Source organism: Coregonus clupeaformis, chromosome 12 (genome assembly GCF_020615455.1).
Source record: "Coregonus clupeaformis isolate EN_2021a chromosome 12, ASM2061545v1, whole genome shotgun sequence".
NCBI lineage: Eukaryota > Metazoa > Chordata > Actinopteri > Salmoniformes > Salmonidae > Coregonus > Coregonus clupeaformis.
This window is the reverse complement of record NC_059203.1, coordinates 32,407,601-32,425,696: the sequence shown is the minus strand read 5'-3', so window position 1 is coordinate 32,425,696 and position 18,096 is coordinate 32,407,601. Positions and strand designations below refer to the sequence as shown.

General features: G+C 46.2%; 1 protein-coding gene across 1 annotated transcript in view; it reads right to left on the bottom strand.

Moving 5' to 3' along the window:
- Window positions 1–18,096, bottom strand: part of LOC121551550 (plexin-A1-like) — a 347,386-nt gene that overhangs the window by 9,831 nt on the left and 319,459 nt on the right. The window contains exons 21-28 of the mRNA XM_045223805.1: window positions 14,570–14,712; window positions 13,640–13,896; window positions 10,713–10,779; window positions 8,677–8,823; window positions 8,197–8,356; window positions 7,951–8,054; window positions 2,168–2,264; window positions 1,502–1,692 (exon numbers count right to left, since the gene is read on the bottom strand). Of these exons, the coding sequence (XP_045079740.1) occupies window positions 1,502–1,692; window positions 2,168–2,264; window positions 7,951–8,054; window positions 8,197–8,356; window positions 8,677–8,823; window positions 10,713–10,779; window positions 13,640–13,896; window positions 14,570–14,712 (1,166 nt within the window). The remainder of the gene's footprint in view (window positions 1–1,501; window positions 1,693–2,167; window positions 2,265–7,950; window positions 8,055–8,196; window positions 8,357–8,676; window positions 8,824–10,712; window positions 10,780–13,639; window positions 13,897–14,569; window positions 14,713–18,096) is intronic.

Below are 18,096 nucleotides of genomic sequence, written 5' to 3'. Positions count from 1 at the left end.
GCCCACAGTCCTTGGTAGTGGGCCGCGTCGGTGGCACTGTGTTATCCTCAAAGCGGGCGAAGAAGGTGTTTAGCTTGTCAGCAAGCAAGACGTCGGTGTCGGCGACGTGGCTGGTTTTTCTTTTGTAGTCTGTGATTGTCTGTAGACCCTGCCACATACGTCTCGAGTCTGAGCCGTTGAATTGCGACTCCACTTTGTCTCTATACTGATGTTTTATCCTGTTTAATTGCCTTGCGCAGTCAGTAGCTACACTGTTTGTATTCGCGCTTTCAGTTTTGCGCGAATGCTGCCATCTATCCACGGTTTGCAGGCTCTAGTTTCGTCTAATCTTGATTATTGACCAGTCGTGTGGTCCAGTGCTGCAAGGAAAGACCAAGTTAAGCTGCAGCTGGCCCAAAACAGAGCGGCACGTCTTGCTCTTCATTGTAATCAGAGGGCTGATATAAATACTATGCATGCCAGTTTCTCTTGGCTAAGAGTTGAGGAGAGACTGACTGCATCACTTCTTTTTATAATAAACAATGTGTTGAAAATCCCAAAAATTGTTTGCATAGTCAACTTACAGACACCACTATATACAGAAAGTACCCCTGGCCAAGTCTCCTTTCCCACTCTCACTGTTCATTCTCCAAACTCTCCAACCCCCGTAGACCTAACCTTGCACTTTTTTACCTGTAGGGAAATCATGAGCTAATGAGAAAACAACAGGAGAGAGAAATCACGAGGGTGAGCAGAAACGGCTTAATGTACTTAGCAAGTGCAAATGAGTGCATAGTGGTGTGGCACGTCCTGCGCCCGGTAAATGATGTGCTATCAACGAGGCATGGAGGAACTGAAAGTAACATGGCCTGCCAGTTGATGTCTCTAGTGCTTCTAGTGCCACAGTACTGGGCCGTTGTGCAACGTTCAGATAGCAATATTGTCTACAATAGGTATGCCTCTGACATGTAGAGTGTCCGCTCTATTCATGGATTTATAACTTTTGTTCCAGCCCAGCACAAACACACCGGATGCAACCAATCAACCCACCACCAAGCCCTTGATTAGTCAAATCAGGTGTGTGTTAGTGCTGGGCTAGAACAAAAACATGCATCCCCTAGGGCTTCCCAATAATCAATTAACAAACATTGTTTTGAGAGTACCAACGGAAGGTTTTAGGGTATAGGAGCTAAGAGAAAGCTCCTCTATCCCCCTTCCCGATTCCAACGATCACCAAACAGCTCAACAGCCAAAGGTCAGGCTGCTAATTAAGACAATGTAGCGTTTGGAAGCTGCACCTACTCATGCAAAAGGTTATGAAAAATGTTAATGAGCCTCTGAGTCAGTTGCCGTGGAAACAAAGGTCAATGAGAGAGCTGGCTGTCGGAGGAAACAGGTTTGAGCTGGGATGGTGGGTGTTGTTTACTGGTAGAGGGGGGAGAGGTGTGTGTGAGAGAGCGAGAGTGAGAGAGTGAGAGAGGGAGAGCGAGAGAGAGAGAGAGAGAGAGAGTGTGCGTGGTACCTTAGTAGCCAATAGCCTGGTCAGGTATATCTCAGAGACCATCTTGCTGCCACGGTCGCCCTCACGCTGGTCCGAGTGGTCGTGGTTCTTGACCAGGTGCCACAGCTTGGTACCACTCTCCAGGTCAGGCGTGATCATGGGTGTCCTAGAACGCAGGCTGTCTGGACTACTGGCCGTCCTCAACATACTCTCTGGATGGGAAAACGGGAGAGAGAGGACATGGTCAGGATTCAGATTAATGCAATATGATGTCAAATCACATAACCAGAGGGTTATATATGAAGAGAAAGAGACGGGGGGGGCATCAAGGCAGGGGGAGACAGCCAGAGAGACCCTGGGGAGAGGACACAGACAGGGACTGGACAGTGTGCTTTAGGGTAGTCTCCAGTTACTCTCAGTCCTATGACCAACTTACATAACACACATCACTCCTCTTCACTGTCTAACCTTAATGTCAACACTTGCCACACATTAATTGTTTCTATTGAGATATTTCTAATGTTTAGCTGTGTATTTCTGAAACCTACTCACAGAAAGCACTTAAGAGAATAAAATAGCACGCACGCGCCCACACACACCTGCGCACGCACGCACCCGCACACACCCATCTACCCACCTGCCCACCCACACACACCCACACCCACACACCCATCCACACCCACACACCGTATCTGTTGAGGGACTTGGTGAAGGTGGAGGAGGTGGAGATGTTGTAGGCAGAGTTCTGCTTGGGCACCAGGGCTATCACTGAGCCGTCCGTCACCTGATTGGGAATACAGGAAACATCATAACAGTTAGAGTTAGACATGCATCTGCACTCTGAATACTTTGCACATGACATACGGTCAGAAAAAGGTTATACACATTGCTACATTGCTGGTGGCTGGAGTGATTGACTAACAATGATGTAACTTTGGATGAATACAACATTTACAGATCGAAAAGATAGAGGTGGGGCTATTTTTATAAAATGTTACTTTCTGTGTCTGTATGACTTTCCACCTTGGTCAGTTTGAATGCCTAGCCCTAAACGTATGCCTAGAAAATGGTATCAAATGTACAGTGGTAAGGATATACCGGCCCCCCTCTGCTCAACCCAGCGCACCTAATAATTTAGCTGACATGTTATCAACTTACGCAGCATCGTATGTGCTAATAATGGGTTGTCTTTAACCTTGATTGGATGACTCAAGTTTCAGACAAGCTCAAGGTATTATGCATTGATCTGAATTTAGCTCCAATAAAATCTACCCTGATTGACATCACACTTACAAATAGACCCCATAAACACACAGCCAGTTGTGTTTGTGGACAAGATATCAATGACCATTTCCCTATTGCCTGTATTACAGATGTAAGACTACCTAAATCCCGTCTGCGCAACATTAACAAAAGGAATTTCAGAAATGTCAATGATCAAGCTTTTTTTGCACGATCTTTGTGACTTGGCGGGTGTACCTGCCATTACTGACCCTAGGTCGGTTCTCGATTATTTCTCGGATATTTTTAACTCTGTTGATGACAAGCATGTTCCCCACAAAGGTTTTAGGGCAGGGATGGGCATCTTTGATGGGAGTGGGGCCATCAAAAAGTTGAACTCATCATGAGGGGCCGCAGTGGCTCGTGGGTCTGCGTATCCACATCCATACACACACATGCAGTCAGAGCCTTTTGGGGGCCCTAAGCGAAGAGGAAGTACATACTGGGATTAACATTAGAACCACTGAAGCAGTCATTTTAAACTGCTCATCAATTTAAACAAGTATTACTCTGCCATTTTTTAAGTCATGCCCCCCTCCGTCCTTGACTTTTCCTAAATAAGTCTATATAACACACTGTCGGTGTTAGAATCTTAATATCACAAACAGAACTGGAGCTATAACCAGTTTTAGGAGGGCATGTCATTTTCGAATGGTTTTCCCCCGTTGGCCCTCCTTCTCCCGACAGTACGGCCTGTTCCCCTCCTTCTCCCGACAGTACGGCCTGTTCCGCTCCTTCTCCCGTCAGTACGGCCTGTTCCCCTCCTTCTCCCGACAGTACGGCCTGTTCCCCTCCTTCTCCCGACAGTACGGCCTGTTCCGCTCCTTCTCCCGACAGTACGGCCTGTTCCCCTCCTTCTCCCGACAGTACGGCCTGTTCCGCTCCTTCTCCCGACAGTACGGCCTGTTCCCCTCCTTCTCCCGACAGTACGGCCTGTTCCACTCCTTCTCCCGACAGTACGGCCTGTTCCGCTCCTTCTTCTGACAGTACGGCCTGTTCCGCTCCTTCTCCCGACAGTACGGCCTGTTCCGCTCCTTCTCCCGACAGTACGGCCTGTTCCGCTCCTTCTTCCGACAGTACGGCCTGTTCCGCTCCTTCTCCCGACAGTACGGCCTGTTCCCCTCCTTCTCCCGACAGTACGGCCTGTTCCCCTCCTTCTCCCGACAGTACGGCCTGTTCCACTCCTTCTCCCGACAGTACGGCCTGTTCCGCTCCTTCTTCTGACAGTACGGCCTGTTCCGCTCCTTCTCCCGACAGTACGGCCTGTTCCGCTCCTTCTCCCGACAGTACGGCCTGTTCCGCTCCTTCTTCCGACAGTACGGCCTGTTCCGCTCCTTCTCCCGACAGTGGAATATAGAGTGCACAGTTGATAATCCCCCAGATAATTGCCGCGAAACTGAACCTAAACCAAAACCAATTTCACATATAACAACAGATGAAATAAATGAAGTAAAGTATGATGGGGGACAATGGGTGAGTTGATGAGCGAGGGGAAGTGAATGATGCATAATTATGTATTCACCAATTGTGAATGAACAGGGCAGGCCATTCTATTGTATTGATCTATTCTAATAATAATATGAAAATGGTATGTACCCTATATCAGTCCACCGAATCCAAGCAGTCTTATCAGTCTACTCTGGCCTACTTGGAGTACACGGTGAGAGCGTGAGTAATTTACAATGGCAAGAAGACCAAGAAGAATGAAGGCACATTCTGCGTTTGCGCTGCTACAAGATCTGAATGAAAACGACTCAGCTGGTGGGGAAGAAATGAATCATGACATCTCTGATGATTATTCTTCTGATTCTGAGCCTCAGCCTGAACCTACACCTCTAAGGCCTAAGCGCAAAAAAGCCACAACGTTGCGCACTGAGCAGGTGCCCGCGCCACCACCAAATAAAACAGTGAGACAGGATAGAGGAAGGGACTGCACCGTTTGGATAGAACAAGCCGGTGACAATGCTATGGGCTGATTATCAGCACAAAAATGTCATCACTGAGAGAGCAGGCCCTTCATCTAAAGCAAAAAACAACATCAGCAATGCACTGCAGGAGACACTGCCTGGGATCTGTTTGTTGATGAGATGGAAGCGTTCATTTCAATCCTTTATGTCCGTGGAGCATTCGGTGGAAAGAGCGTATATTTGGAGAGATTCTGGTCAGACATGTATCGGATACTTTTCTTTGGAGAAACCATGTCACGGGACCGCTTGAGAGAGATCATGCGTTACCTCCATTTTGATGACAAAGAAACAGACAAATTTGCCATGGTATCCGACATATACAGTGGGGAAAAAAAGTATTTAGTCAGCCACCAATTGTGCAAGTTCTCCCACTTAAAAAGATGAGAGAGGCCTGTAATTTTCATCATAGGTACACGTCAACTATGACAGACAAAATGAGATTTTTTTTCTTCAGAAAATCACATTGTAGGATTTTTAATGAATTTATTTGCAAATTATGGTGGAAAATAAGTATTTGGTCAATAACAAAAGTTTCTCAATACTTTGTTATATACCCTTTGTTGGCAATGACACAGGTCAAACGTTTTCTGTAAGTCTTCACAAGGTTTTCACACACTGTTGCTAGTATTTTGGCCCATTCCTCCATGCAGATCTCCTCTAGAGCAGTGATGTTTTGGGGCTGTCGCTGGGCAACACAGACATTCAACTCCCTCCAAAGATTTTCTATGGGGTTGAGATCTGGAGACTGGCTAGGCCACTCCAGGACCTTGAAATGCTTCTTACGAAGCCACTCCTTCGTTGCCCGGGCGGTGTGTTTGGGATCATTGTCATGCTGAAAGACCCAGCCACGTTTCATCTTCAATGCCCTTGCTGATGGAAGGAGGTTTTCACTCAAAATCTCATGATACATGGCCCCATTCATTCTTTCCTTTACACGGATCAGTTGTCCTGGTCCCTTTGCAGAAAAACAGCACCAAAGCATGATGTTTCCACCCCCATGCTTCACAGTAGGTATGGTGTTCTTTGGATGCAACTCAGCATTCTTTGTCCTCCAAACACGACGAGTTGAGTTTTTACCAAAAAGTTATATTTTGGTTTCATCTGACCATATGACATTCTCCCAATCCTCTTCTGGATCATCCAAATGCACTCTAGCAAACTTCAGACGGGCCTGGACATGTACTGGCTTAAGCAGGGGGACAAGTCTGGCACTGCATGATTTTAGTCCCTGGCGGCGTAGTGTGTTACTGATGGTAGGCTTTGTTACTTTGGTCCCAGCTCTCTGCAGGTCATTCACTATGTACCCCCGTGTGGTTCTGGGATTTTTGCTCACCGTTCTTGTGATCATGTTGACCCCCCGTGGTGAGATCTTGCGTGGAGCCCCAGATCTAGGGAGATTATCAGTGGTCTTGTATGTCTTCCATTTCCTAATAATTGCTCCAACAGTTGATTTTCTTCAAACCAAGCTGCTTACCTATTGCAGATTCAGTCTTCCCAGCCTGGTGCAGGTCTACAATTTTGTTTCTGGTGTCCTTTGACAGCTCTTTGGTCTTGGCCATAGTGGAGTTTGGAGTGTGACTGTTTGAGGTTGTGGACAGGTGTCTTTTATACTGATAACAAGTTCAAACAGGTGCCATTAATACACGTAACGAGTGGAGGACAGAGGAGCCTCTTAAAGAAGAAGTTACAGGTCTGTGAGAGCCAGAAATCTTGCTTGTTTGTAGGTGACCAAATACTTATTTTCCACCATAATTTGCAAATAAATTCATAAAAAATCCTACAATGTGATTTTCTGGATTTTTTTTCTCAATTTGTCTGTCATAGTTGACGTGTACCTATGATGACAATTACAGGCCTCTCTCATCTTTTTAAGTGGGAGAACTTGCACAATTGGTGGCTGACTAAATAGGAAATGTATCATGAATTCATATCAATCAGGATTTAGACAAGGTCATAGTATCATCTCAGCTGCATCCTTTGTTGATAAAAAGCATCATTGTTTATTGACCTGTCTAAGGCTTTTGACACTGTGGATGACTCATTGTTATTGCACATGTTGGACTTGATAACGGCGCATGGGGTTGGTAAAACTAATTACATTATGGACAGATCTCAATGTATAGTTGCTGACTGTGTCAATTCGCAGTTCCTCATGGTCACTAAAGGAGTTCCTCAAGGGTCAATTTTAGTACCTGTACTATTCACATTGTATAAACAATATTGGTTCCTTAGTGAAAAACTGTAAACTTCACTTTTATGCTGATGGCACTGTGTTGTACTCTACTGCCTCCTCTGTGAACCAGGCTATAGCTGATCTTCAAGTACTGTGTTAGATGATGTGGTAGAGATGAGTGAGAAGAGGACTGGAGTTAGAGAAATCCTAATTGACACAACTTCTAAGCGTATACTAACCCATGATCAGTCATACCGCCTCTCCACTGATGGGGAACATCGAGTGAAACCCAGTATAGACAAATGTATTGAAGACTACAAGAACTACATCACAAACTTCACCGTGTCCTTGCCTGCAGAAGTTGAACCACTTGAACTAATTCTGAGGGGAGATCCATTCCTGTTGGAAGATCTGGAATAGCTGACATCCTGAGAGGTGGCTATGGACACCAAGATCAAGGGATATCGATACAGCAGATACTGTGCCATACTAACGAGAGATGGCTGGTGTGTTAAGTGCACTGGACACCAATCTCACCAGCACTAGCGTCACAGTCTGAAGTTCACTTTATAAGCTCCAGGTCTCAAGCAAGGTGACATAAGTATTCAACAAGCAACCTCTGTTACACAGGTGCACTGGCTGCATACAACAAGCTCAATGACTGAAGTTTTTATTGGTGTGATAGCAATAATCTCTGTATAAGCCTATAGTATTCAAGTTGTATGAATTTCCATGTAAATTGACAAAGTACAGTATATCGTATAGTATCATACGATGGCATTTTATTCAGTATTTATTTCCTTGTTTTCCCTCATACACACAATTATTCAATGTATTATTCATTACAGTTAAGATAAGAGACTCTTTATTCATCCCTGAGGGGAAATTGATTATATGACACCCATGAATTTCGGGCTACAGACACCAAGGGATGTTTGAGTGATCCCCTATGTTGATTTGTAATATTTGTATACATAAAAATAAAATGTGATTGATTGATTAAAAACACATTATTTTATCAACTTTGAGACCAAAACCATGAGACTTGCCTGGTAGTGGGCCAGTGTGTTGAGTCTCTTCCAGTCATTGTCTATCTTGGTGGTGACGTCCTCATCCTGGAGAATGATCCTGGCCATCCTGCCCTGACGCCACTCTGAACACACACCGAACAGAGAGAGAGGATGTGTTAGTGTCTGTTGAGTGACTCCAGATTTGTTGGGGAGTATGTTAAGTGTATTATGGCATGTTGGCTTGGGTTGTGTGTGTATGTGCGTACGTTCATTTGTGTCCCTTACCCAGGTCCATATCTCCAGCCTTGGGTCTCTGGGAGTAAGGGCTGCCCTTGAACACAGCATCTAGCAGCTTCTCCTTCACCTGGGTCACCGTGTCACAGTTCAGCCCCTTCACTGTCACCTCCGGGGCATTCTCGTTCTCCGGGTTCACACAGTGCAAAGTCTTGGGGGGGGGGGAAGAGATCAAAGGTCAGATTGGGGATGGGGAAGACTCACAGGACTAGAGGCTTGAAGCAGAGTGATTAGTGTGGAAGACGTGAGGTGAACCGCATACACTGTGTGAAACACGAAAGTTCAGCTACTTCAGCTGAAATAACATCTGTAGTCGCTTCATTGACACGTGTGCTCTTGTAGGTAGCTACCTACTGTATTACCTAGCTAGCCAGACGAATGGTTCTAAGAGCAATGCATGTACTCAGTCAGAGAGATAATGTAAAAGTGTCTCGTTTATTTCTGTGATTCAAGCTGTGTTGTGGTACTGACCAGGGTCTTGTAGTCGATCTGCTGTCTGATGAGCTTGTCCTCACTGAGGGAGTAGCGAGCCTCTCCTGTAATGGAGTCTATAGGCCCCTTCTCCATCTGCTGCTTGATCGCACAGTACAGCATGAACAGGGGTTCTCCAGCACACTCCTACACACAGGGTACACAGTATAACATCAACAGTGCGCGCGCACACACACACACACACACACACACACACAATAAGCATAGTATATCATAAGCTGACAGGGGCCAGTATCCCATCTGTCTGTCATTTCAGCATCTCAAAACCAATAGGAAATACTGTAGACTTGAATGACGACATTCAAGACAATGAGTATGCTTCCTTATTTGAGAAAAAACTGCACTCAAGTGCATTCCAATCTGCTGTTGGCTACACAGTGCCACACAGCTAAACCATAGGGCCTAGCCACTCGCTTACCCATTCAACAGCTATTGGTGCAGTGACAAGTGACCCACTCCAGAGTAGTATTTTCTCCCTTGTGCATTTTAACCCGGGGAAAAACTGTCTTTAACAAGGTAGAACGTTTTAAAATGTACACTCAGCTTGGAGAAAACGAACAGCCTTATAACAAGGTAGAACGTTTTAAAATGTACACTCAGCTTGGGGAAAACGTACAGCCTTATAACAAGGTAGAACGTTTTAAAATGTACACTCAGCTTGCGGAAAACGTTCAGCCTTATAACAAGGTAGAACGTTTTAAAATGTACACTCAGCTTGGGGAAAACGTACAGCCTTATAACAAGGTAGAACGTTTTAAAATGTACACTCAGCTTGGGGAAAACGTTGGGAGAACGCTAGTGGCAGTTGATAGAGGAGTTAATGGAAGGTTAACGAGTCCTGAGTGAAAAGTGCTGGAGAAGCACTCGGCTGCTTGAAATGTGTCAACGAGGCAATGCAAGGCGGTCGGGCTGGAGGGCCTCTCACCCTCCCGCTTGCTTTCCTCCTCTTTTCCCTCTATCGGTCCGACTACCACTTAGCACAGTGACTCTCACCTCCAACTACAACTGTTTCTTTACTTTCTGTTTTTCTTCTCCTTTCCTTGAGATTTAATATGTATCAATTCAGAGCAAAAAATTGTTTGAAAGTGCCGGTGAACAACCCAACGTGTATAGAGCTTCCCCTAGTAATCTTTGTGGCGTTCTACACTCTTCCTCCTTCCTGCTGCTCCCACCTCGTTATCGTCTGCACTAATTAAACAGACAGCTGTTAACGAGACGTACACACACCCTCTAGTAGCTTGGAAACCAGCTATTATGGGTTGCTTTTGATGGACCTAGCCAAAAATGTGGACCACACGCTTGGCATGACCCCTAGAGGTGTTGAAGAAGCTGTCCAGTAGGATGCCAGTTTTTACAAACACCAGTCTGAACGGAAATGAAAAACAACAACTAATTGAAAGAAAGAGTTACGATCACTCGTGCCACACAGATGCATGGCTGTCTGATGCACTCTCTCCATTCCAATAAGCCTCAAATCTGAAGAACGCGCACTAGCACACACTCACTTTCTCTCTGTGGCTCTCTAGAAAACCCTGAAAGGGGTTATGAAGAAAGAGGCGTTTGCATGTCAGGATACGCAGACGACGAAAACACATGCACACGAACAAACAGTCACACCTTGTTTTTTACGACTGAGTAGAGAGAAGTTGGAACATGAAAGGTAGAGAGATGTAAAGGATAGGAACCTTCTCCCCGTGCCTTATCTGCTCCTGCAACTGGGAGACACTGACGTTTAACCGGTTCGCTAACTTCCCTAGCGCTCTTTCATTCTCCATCAGCACAACCAGCATTAGCGAATAACATAAGCGTAGCACGCTTAAAAAGCCTGTTTGGCACGGCTGCAGGTGCATGTTCATTAAGGCATGCAATGAAAAACGTTTCAAAACGTTTCAATACGTAAAGTGAAAATAAGCATATCTTATTGGATGATTCCAGGTTGTCCCTCTCTGTTTCAGTCAATTTTCCTCGGTTGCTGCCTAATGAACACAACCCGAGTGCATCATTGACAGACTTACCTTGAGGAACTTGTAGAGAAGGAACGTGAACCAGTTGGTGAGCATCTTCTCAGCCACCGACTCCGTCCTATAGGAGAGCGGAGTAGAGAGAAAGGGAGAGAGAGGAGAAATTTAGTCAAATGTCATGTTCTGGCATGGCAAAGAGTTAAACGTCCATAACACAGGACTGATAGAGGAACGACTGTACAAGGCAACTGACTGTACAAGGGTTTGAGATTTTCCTCCTAGTAACAAGCGACCCAACAACCTTAGTGTTTTGTTGCTAGTACCTGAAAGCGAATAGAAACCACTATCCCGGGAAAAGGTATTTAACACGGACGATCACTTACATGAAATTATTCCACTTAAAGCGGTTAGGTTATATCCTTCAATTACACCCAACCCCCTTCTCTCCACACACAAACATATTAACTTGAATAACAAAAACCACAGTTCTTTGCATTTTTTCACTAAAGCAAACCCACCAATCTTCATTAAAAACAAAGCAATTAGTCTAATTCGTTAACTTCTCTCGCTAATCACCAACCTGGAGAGTAATGAGGGGCCTCCAGAAAGAAAGTTAAAAGCACACAAGTAATAAAAGGCATGGTAATTAATGTGACTTACTACGTCTAATACAAAGGAACAGAGACGAGGGAAGTGTGTGTCCTCTACCTCTCTCTCTCTCCATCGCATTATAACCACTATATCTCTTGAATAATACATTCCCTATGGCTATGATTACTCAGAAAATGATGAATCAAGGGCTGTGTGTGTGTGTGTGTGTGTGTGGTCAGATGCCAGCTAGCGGGTTATCCAGGGTTGAGACTGGGAGCAGAAATTGTAGGAAGAAAAGTTATTAAATCCATTTCCTAGAAATGACTGCTGACTGTTGAGATCTGTTTGATGTGTTTTTATTCCTTCCTTCCTTCCTTCCTTCCTTCCTTCCTTCCTTCCTTCCTTCCTTCCTTCCTTCCTTCCTTCCTTCCTTCCTTCCTTCCTTCCTTCCTTCCTTCCTTCCTTCCTTCCTTCCTTCCTTCCTTTCCAAACAGTAGAGGAGAGGTAGAAAAGAGAGAGGAGAGAGGGAGAAGAGAGGAGAGGGAGAAGAGAGGAGAGCAGAGGAGAGGGAGAGGAGAGGAGAGCAGAAGAGAGGGAGAAGAGAGGAGAGGGAGGAGAGGGAGAAGAGAGGAGAGGGAGGAGAGGGAGAAGAGAGGGAGGAGAGGGAGAAGAGAGGAGAGGGAGAAGAGAGGTAGAAGAGAGAGGGAGAAGAGAGGAGAGGGAGGAGAGAGGTAGAAGAGAGAGGGAGAAGAGAGGAGAGCAGAGCAGAGGAGAGGGAGAAGAGAGGAGAGGGAGAAGAGGAGAGGTAGAAGAGAGAGAGGAGAAGAGAGGAGAGGGAGAAGAGAAGAGAGGAGAGGGAGAAGAGGAGAGGTAGAAGAGAGAGAGGAGAAGAGAGGAGAGCAGAGGAGAGGGAGAAGAGAGGAGAGGGAGAAGAGAGGAGAGGGAGAAGAGAGGAGAGGGAGAAGAGAGGAGAGCAGAGGAGAGGGTGAAGAGAGTAGAGGGAGGAGAGGGAGAAGAGAGGAGAGGAGAGGTAGAAGAGAGAGGGAGAAGAGAGGAGAGCAGAGCAGAGGAGAGGGAGAAGAGAGAGAGGAGAGAGACAGGTAAAAAGTAGAGTGGACCAGGACAGAACATGCTTTTGGCCACTACCTGACCTGATACTAGTGGACAACAACTCCTTAATAATCAGGCTAAGTGTGTGTGTGCGAGCGCTCGCCTGTGTGTCATCTTCATATTACTGGGGACAGAGTAACCATGACAGCGTATTGCCACATCTCTCCAGAGGACCTTTTAGTGACATCATGCCAATTTCACCGCGGCAGCAGACTGGCTCAACATCGTTTATTTGATTAGATTTTAATTACATATCTCTCAGTGGAGACGGGAAAACATCCAGTTTTTATCATTTCATGTTTAATTCCCATTTATGTGGAGCTGGTTCATTTCTCTCTCTTTATGTGTCTCCATAATTTATTCTTCACGTCTCTCTCAGTCTCTCCCCTTTTCTGCCTTAACATTCCATTCTCTCTCCCTCTCCTCATATCTCTCTTTCTTGCTTGACCTCACTCTACCTCCATCTTTCTCCGTCTGTAATCTGTCCTTCGTAATTTGTCCAAGTGCTCTGTTTCTTCCTCCCTCTCTCTCTCCTCCCTCTCTCCACCAGTGTCAGTCTTTCCCTCACTTTCGGCACTCCACACCCACACCTCCTTTCAGGCTTTCTCCTCCCTCCATCTGTTTGGCTTAGTAGTTCTTTCTGCCCTGTGTGGCTGGCTGTCTGTGTGTCTGGGCCCCCTCAGGGAGACTGTGTGTTCAGGGGTGTAATCCTTCCTGACAGAGACAGGGCTGAGGTGGAGAGGAGAGGGGGAGAGGTACTGCATTCACCTCAGGCGGACCTAAAATACTAAAAGGTGGGCTACAGTTACTGGCCGTCTACAGTGACCCTCTATAGTCTCAGCACACATTACAATGGCTAACTGCTAACTAAAACGGCTAACTTGTTCACTCCTAATCTCTGTGGACGCGGTTCACACCTACGCTATGGCAGATCAATCCTGTCGTTCCTGTCTACCAGGCTATGGCTGATCAATGCTGTCTCATTCCTGTCTACGAGACTACCAGGCTATGGCTGATCAACCTGGCTCGCTTCTGTCTACTGATCAATCCTGTCTCGTTCCTGTCTACCAGGCTCAATTCTACCCCCTATAGGCTACACCAGCGTTTCAACTCATGATCAAGCTTTGATTATTTGAATCAGCTGTGTAGTGCTAGGGCAAAAACCAAAACGTGCACCCCTTGGGGTCCCCAGGACCGAGTTTGGGAAATGCTGGAATACGCAAATAGCCTAGCCCAACCCAACCCACCTTTATTCATACCTTAACACAGGTAGGACGTACCTTCTCAACAGTAGCTTGGGGTGGTTCTTGCTCTCCAGGTTCTTGTCGATGAGGTCGGACAGCAGCTGTTTCAACACCCCCGTGGCGTATTCCATCTCTCCCTGGAGCGCCGTCATGACCAGCGATGCCACATTGCCGCGGTCACGCATGGAGAAGGAGCGTTGGGCCTCCAGCGTGCGGATAAAGGTCAACAGGAAGTGCTTCTTGGTGAGCAGCTGGCCGAACAGGGTGAGACCCTTCTCCACATTGGCCTGGACCTATAGTAGGAGAGAGGGACCGATGGAGGAAGAGGGGTGGAGGAGAGAGGGAGAGAGTGTTGATGGACAGAGCACTTTTATATACTTTTTAGGTCCTAACTTACAAATACACTACATGACCAAAAGTATGTGGACACCTGCTCGTCAAACATCTCATTCCAAAATCATGGGCATTAATATGGAGTAGTTCCCCCCCTTTGCTGCTATAACAGCCTCCACTCTTCTGGGAAGGCTTTCCACTAGATGATGGAACATTGCTGCGGGGACTTGCTTCCATTCAGCCACAAGAGCATTAGTGAGGTCGGGTACTGATGTTGGGCGGTCGGCGTCCCAATTCATCCCAAAGGTGTTTGATAAGGTTGAGATCAGGGCTCTGTGCAGGCCTGTCAAGTTTTTCCACACCGATCTAGACAAACCATTTCTCTTTGAGCACGGGGTGGACCTCCCTCTCTCCATCGCTCTATCCCTCTCTCCCTCTATTTATCACTATACAGTTACTGACCAATACCTCCGATCTCCTTGAGTACGGGGTGGACCTCCCTCTCTCCCTCTATTTATCACTATACAGTTACTAACTAGTACCTCCATCTCCTTGAGCACGGGGTGGACCTCCCTCTCTATCGCTCTATCCCTCTCTCCCTCTATTTATCACTATACAGTTACTGACCCGTACCTCCATCTCTTTGAGCACGGGGTGGTCCTCGATGCCGGGGAAGAGGACCCTCATGGCGTAGGTTCTGTAGTCCAGGAAGGGGATGCCCGTTCCGTCCAGCTCCTGGGTCAGCTCATGGATATCTGTCTGAAGCTCTGCAAAGGCTGGGGGGAGGGAGGGGAGAGAAAATTGATATATTGTTATGTAAATAATGATTATCTAGTTGTCCAAAGAGGGCTGGACACAACTCAAAGTGATGCCAAATGGTGTTACCAATCAAACTAAACATCCCCCAAAAAGTGTAGAAATGTGTAACTATTACAACTGTGCTATATAAATCAAACCCCCACATACATTCAATAACTGAATGAAAATGAACTTATACATAACCAAAGCATATACACACAAACAGATGTGATTGCAGCCACACTCACACTATCCAGGAGCTCTCCACACAGCACAGTACCCACATGATATATCAGTGTCCCACTGTTCATACACATGTTCCACTCTCCACATGCCTGTGTCCTGTGACCCTTTCTATGTCCCATCCATTCCTTTCAGTGGCATCTAAAGGAGTGAGAGGAATTTTACTGTATTAAGCTGCTATGTATCTTGTGGCCTAATCTTGACTAATGAAACCCCACAAACAAATAATGAAATAAACACCTTGCCTAACAGATGGCACCTTCATCCCTCTCTCTCTCTCTCTTTCTCTCTCTACACAAGGAACAGTCTCAGAGGTCACACTCTATCCATCTGTGACCCCCTTCTCAATCTATCCGGCTCTCTGTGACATCCCTCTCGCCCTCTAGCCATCTCCCCCTTGCTCCCTCTCTCTATCCATCTCTCCCCTCTATACCTGTGTCTCCCTCTCACCTACCCTCTGTCTCACTAGCCATCTCTCCTTCTCTCTGGCTCTATCCATCTCTCCATCTATGTGGCTCTATCCATCTCTCCATCTATGTGGCTCTATCCATCTCTCCATCTATGTGGCTCTATCCATCTCTCCATCTATGTGGCTCTATCCATCTCTCCGGCTCTATCCATCTCTCCATCTATGTGGCTCTATCCATCTCTCCATCTATGTGGCTCTATCCATCTCTCCATCTATGTGGCTCTATCCATCTCTCCATCTATGTGGCTCTATCCATCTCTCCATCTACAGTGGGGAGAACAAGTATTTGATACACTGCCAATTTTGCAGGTTTTCCTACTTACAAAGCATGTAGAGGTCTGTAATTTTTATCATATGTACACTTCAACTGTGAAAGACGGAATCTAAAACAAAAATCCAGAAAATCACATTGTATGATTTTTAAGTAATTAATTGGCATTTTATTGCATGACATAAGTATTTGATCACCTACCAACCAGTAAGAATTCCGGCTCTCACAGACCTGTTAGTTTTTCTTTAAGAAGCCCCCCTGTTCTCCACTCATTACCTGTATTAACTGCACCTGTTTGAACTCGTTACCTGTATAAAAGACACCTGTCCACACACTCAATCAGACTCCAACCTCTCCACAATGGCCAAGACCAGAGAGCTGTGTAAGGACATCAGGGATAAAATTGTAGACCTGCACAAGGCTGGGATGGGCTACAGGACAATAGGCAAGCAGCTTGGTGGGAAGGCAACAACTGTTGGCGCAATTATTAGAAAATGGAAGAAGTTCAAGATGACGGTCAATCACCCTCAATCTGGGGCTCCATGCAAGATCTCACCTCGTGGGGCATCAATGATCATGAGGAAGGTGAGAGATCAGCCCAGAACTACACGGCAGGACCTGGTCAATGACCTGAAGAGAGCTGGGACCACAGTCTCAAAGAAAACCATTAGTAACACACTACGCCGTCATGGATTAAAATCCTGCAGCGCACGCAAGGTCCCCCTGCTCAAGCCAGTTTGTTTGGAGGAGGAAGAAGGATGAGTACAACCCCAAGAACACCATCCCAACCGTGAAGCATGGAGGTGGAAACATCATTCTTTGGGGATGCTTTTCTGCAAAGGGGACAGGACGACTGCACCGTATTGAGGGGAGGATGGATGGGGCCATGTATCGCGAGATCTTGGCCAACAACCCTCCTTCCCTCAGTAAGAGCATTGAAGATGGGTCGTGGCTGGGTCTTCCAGCATGACCACGACCCGAAACACCCAGCCAGGGCAACTAAGGAGTGGCTTCGTAAGAAGCATCTCAAGCTCCTGGAGTGGCCTAGCCAGTCTCCAGACCTGAACCCAATAGAAAATCTTTGGAGGGAGCTGAAAGTCCGTATTGCCCAGCGACAGCCCTGAAACCTGAAGGTCTGTATGGAGGAGTGGGCCAAATCCCTGCTGCAGTGTGTGCAAACCTGGTCAAGACCTACAGGAAACGTATGATCTCTGTAATTGCAAACAAAGGTTTCTGTTCCAAATATTAAGTTCTGCTTTTCTGATGTATCAAATACTTATGTCATGCAATAAAATGCAAATTCATTAATTAAAAATCATACAATGTGATTTTCTGGATTTTTGTTTTAGATTCCGTCTCTCACAGTTGAAGTGTACCTATGATAAAAATTACAGACCTCTACATGCTTTGTAAGTAGGAAAACCTGCAAAATCGGCAGTGTATCAAATCCATCTCTCCATCTTTGTGGCTCTATCCATCTCTCCGGCTCTATCCATCTCTCCGGCTCTATCCATCTCTCCATCTATGTGGCTCTATCCATCTCTCCATCTTTGTGTCTCTATCCATCTCTCCATCTTTGTGGCTCTATCCATCTTTCCATCTTTGTGGCTCTATCCATCTCTCCATCTTTGTGGCTCTATCCATCTCTCCATCTTTGTGGCTCTATCCATCTTTGTGGCTCTATCCATCTCTACATCTTTGTGGCTCTATCCATCTCTACATCTTTGTGGCTCTATCCATCTCTACATATTTGTGGCTCTATCCATCTCTACATCTTTGTGGCTCTATCCATCTCTCCATCTATGTGGCTCTATCCATCTCGCCATCTCTGTGGCTCTATCCATCTCTCCATCTCTGTGGCTCTATCCATCTCTCCATCTCTGTGGATCTCTCCATCTATGTGGCTCTATCCATCTCTCCATCTCTGTGGCTCTATCCATCTCTCCCTATGCCACTTTCTCTCTTTCCCTCTCTTTCTCTCTCCCTCAGTCCCTCTATCTACCTGTGGTGACTGTGGGGGACAGACAGGGTGGTGACCCCTGGATGGACTGTGTGGCAGAGCGCGCCAAATGGTGTCTGTTGCCGTGTGGTGCTGGACATAGACGAACACTGTGATAACAGAGACCACAGCCTGGATTCCTGCATTATCTGTACAATGCATTGATAGTATGAGTGCTTCATATCAAACCAGTCTTGTTATCCTGGGTACCAGTCTGTTTAGCTAACATTCCACTCCTTGTACTCTGTATCATTGTTTGGCAATGACACGAAGAACAATGAGTGGAATGTTAGCTAAAGAGACTGGTACCCAGCCTTCAGTCTTGGCATCTTGTGAAAATATCTACGGATAGCATGGGTAACATCTAGGTTCATCGAAAT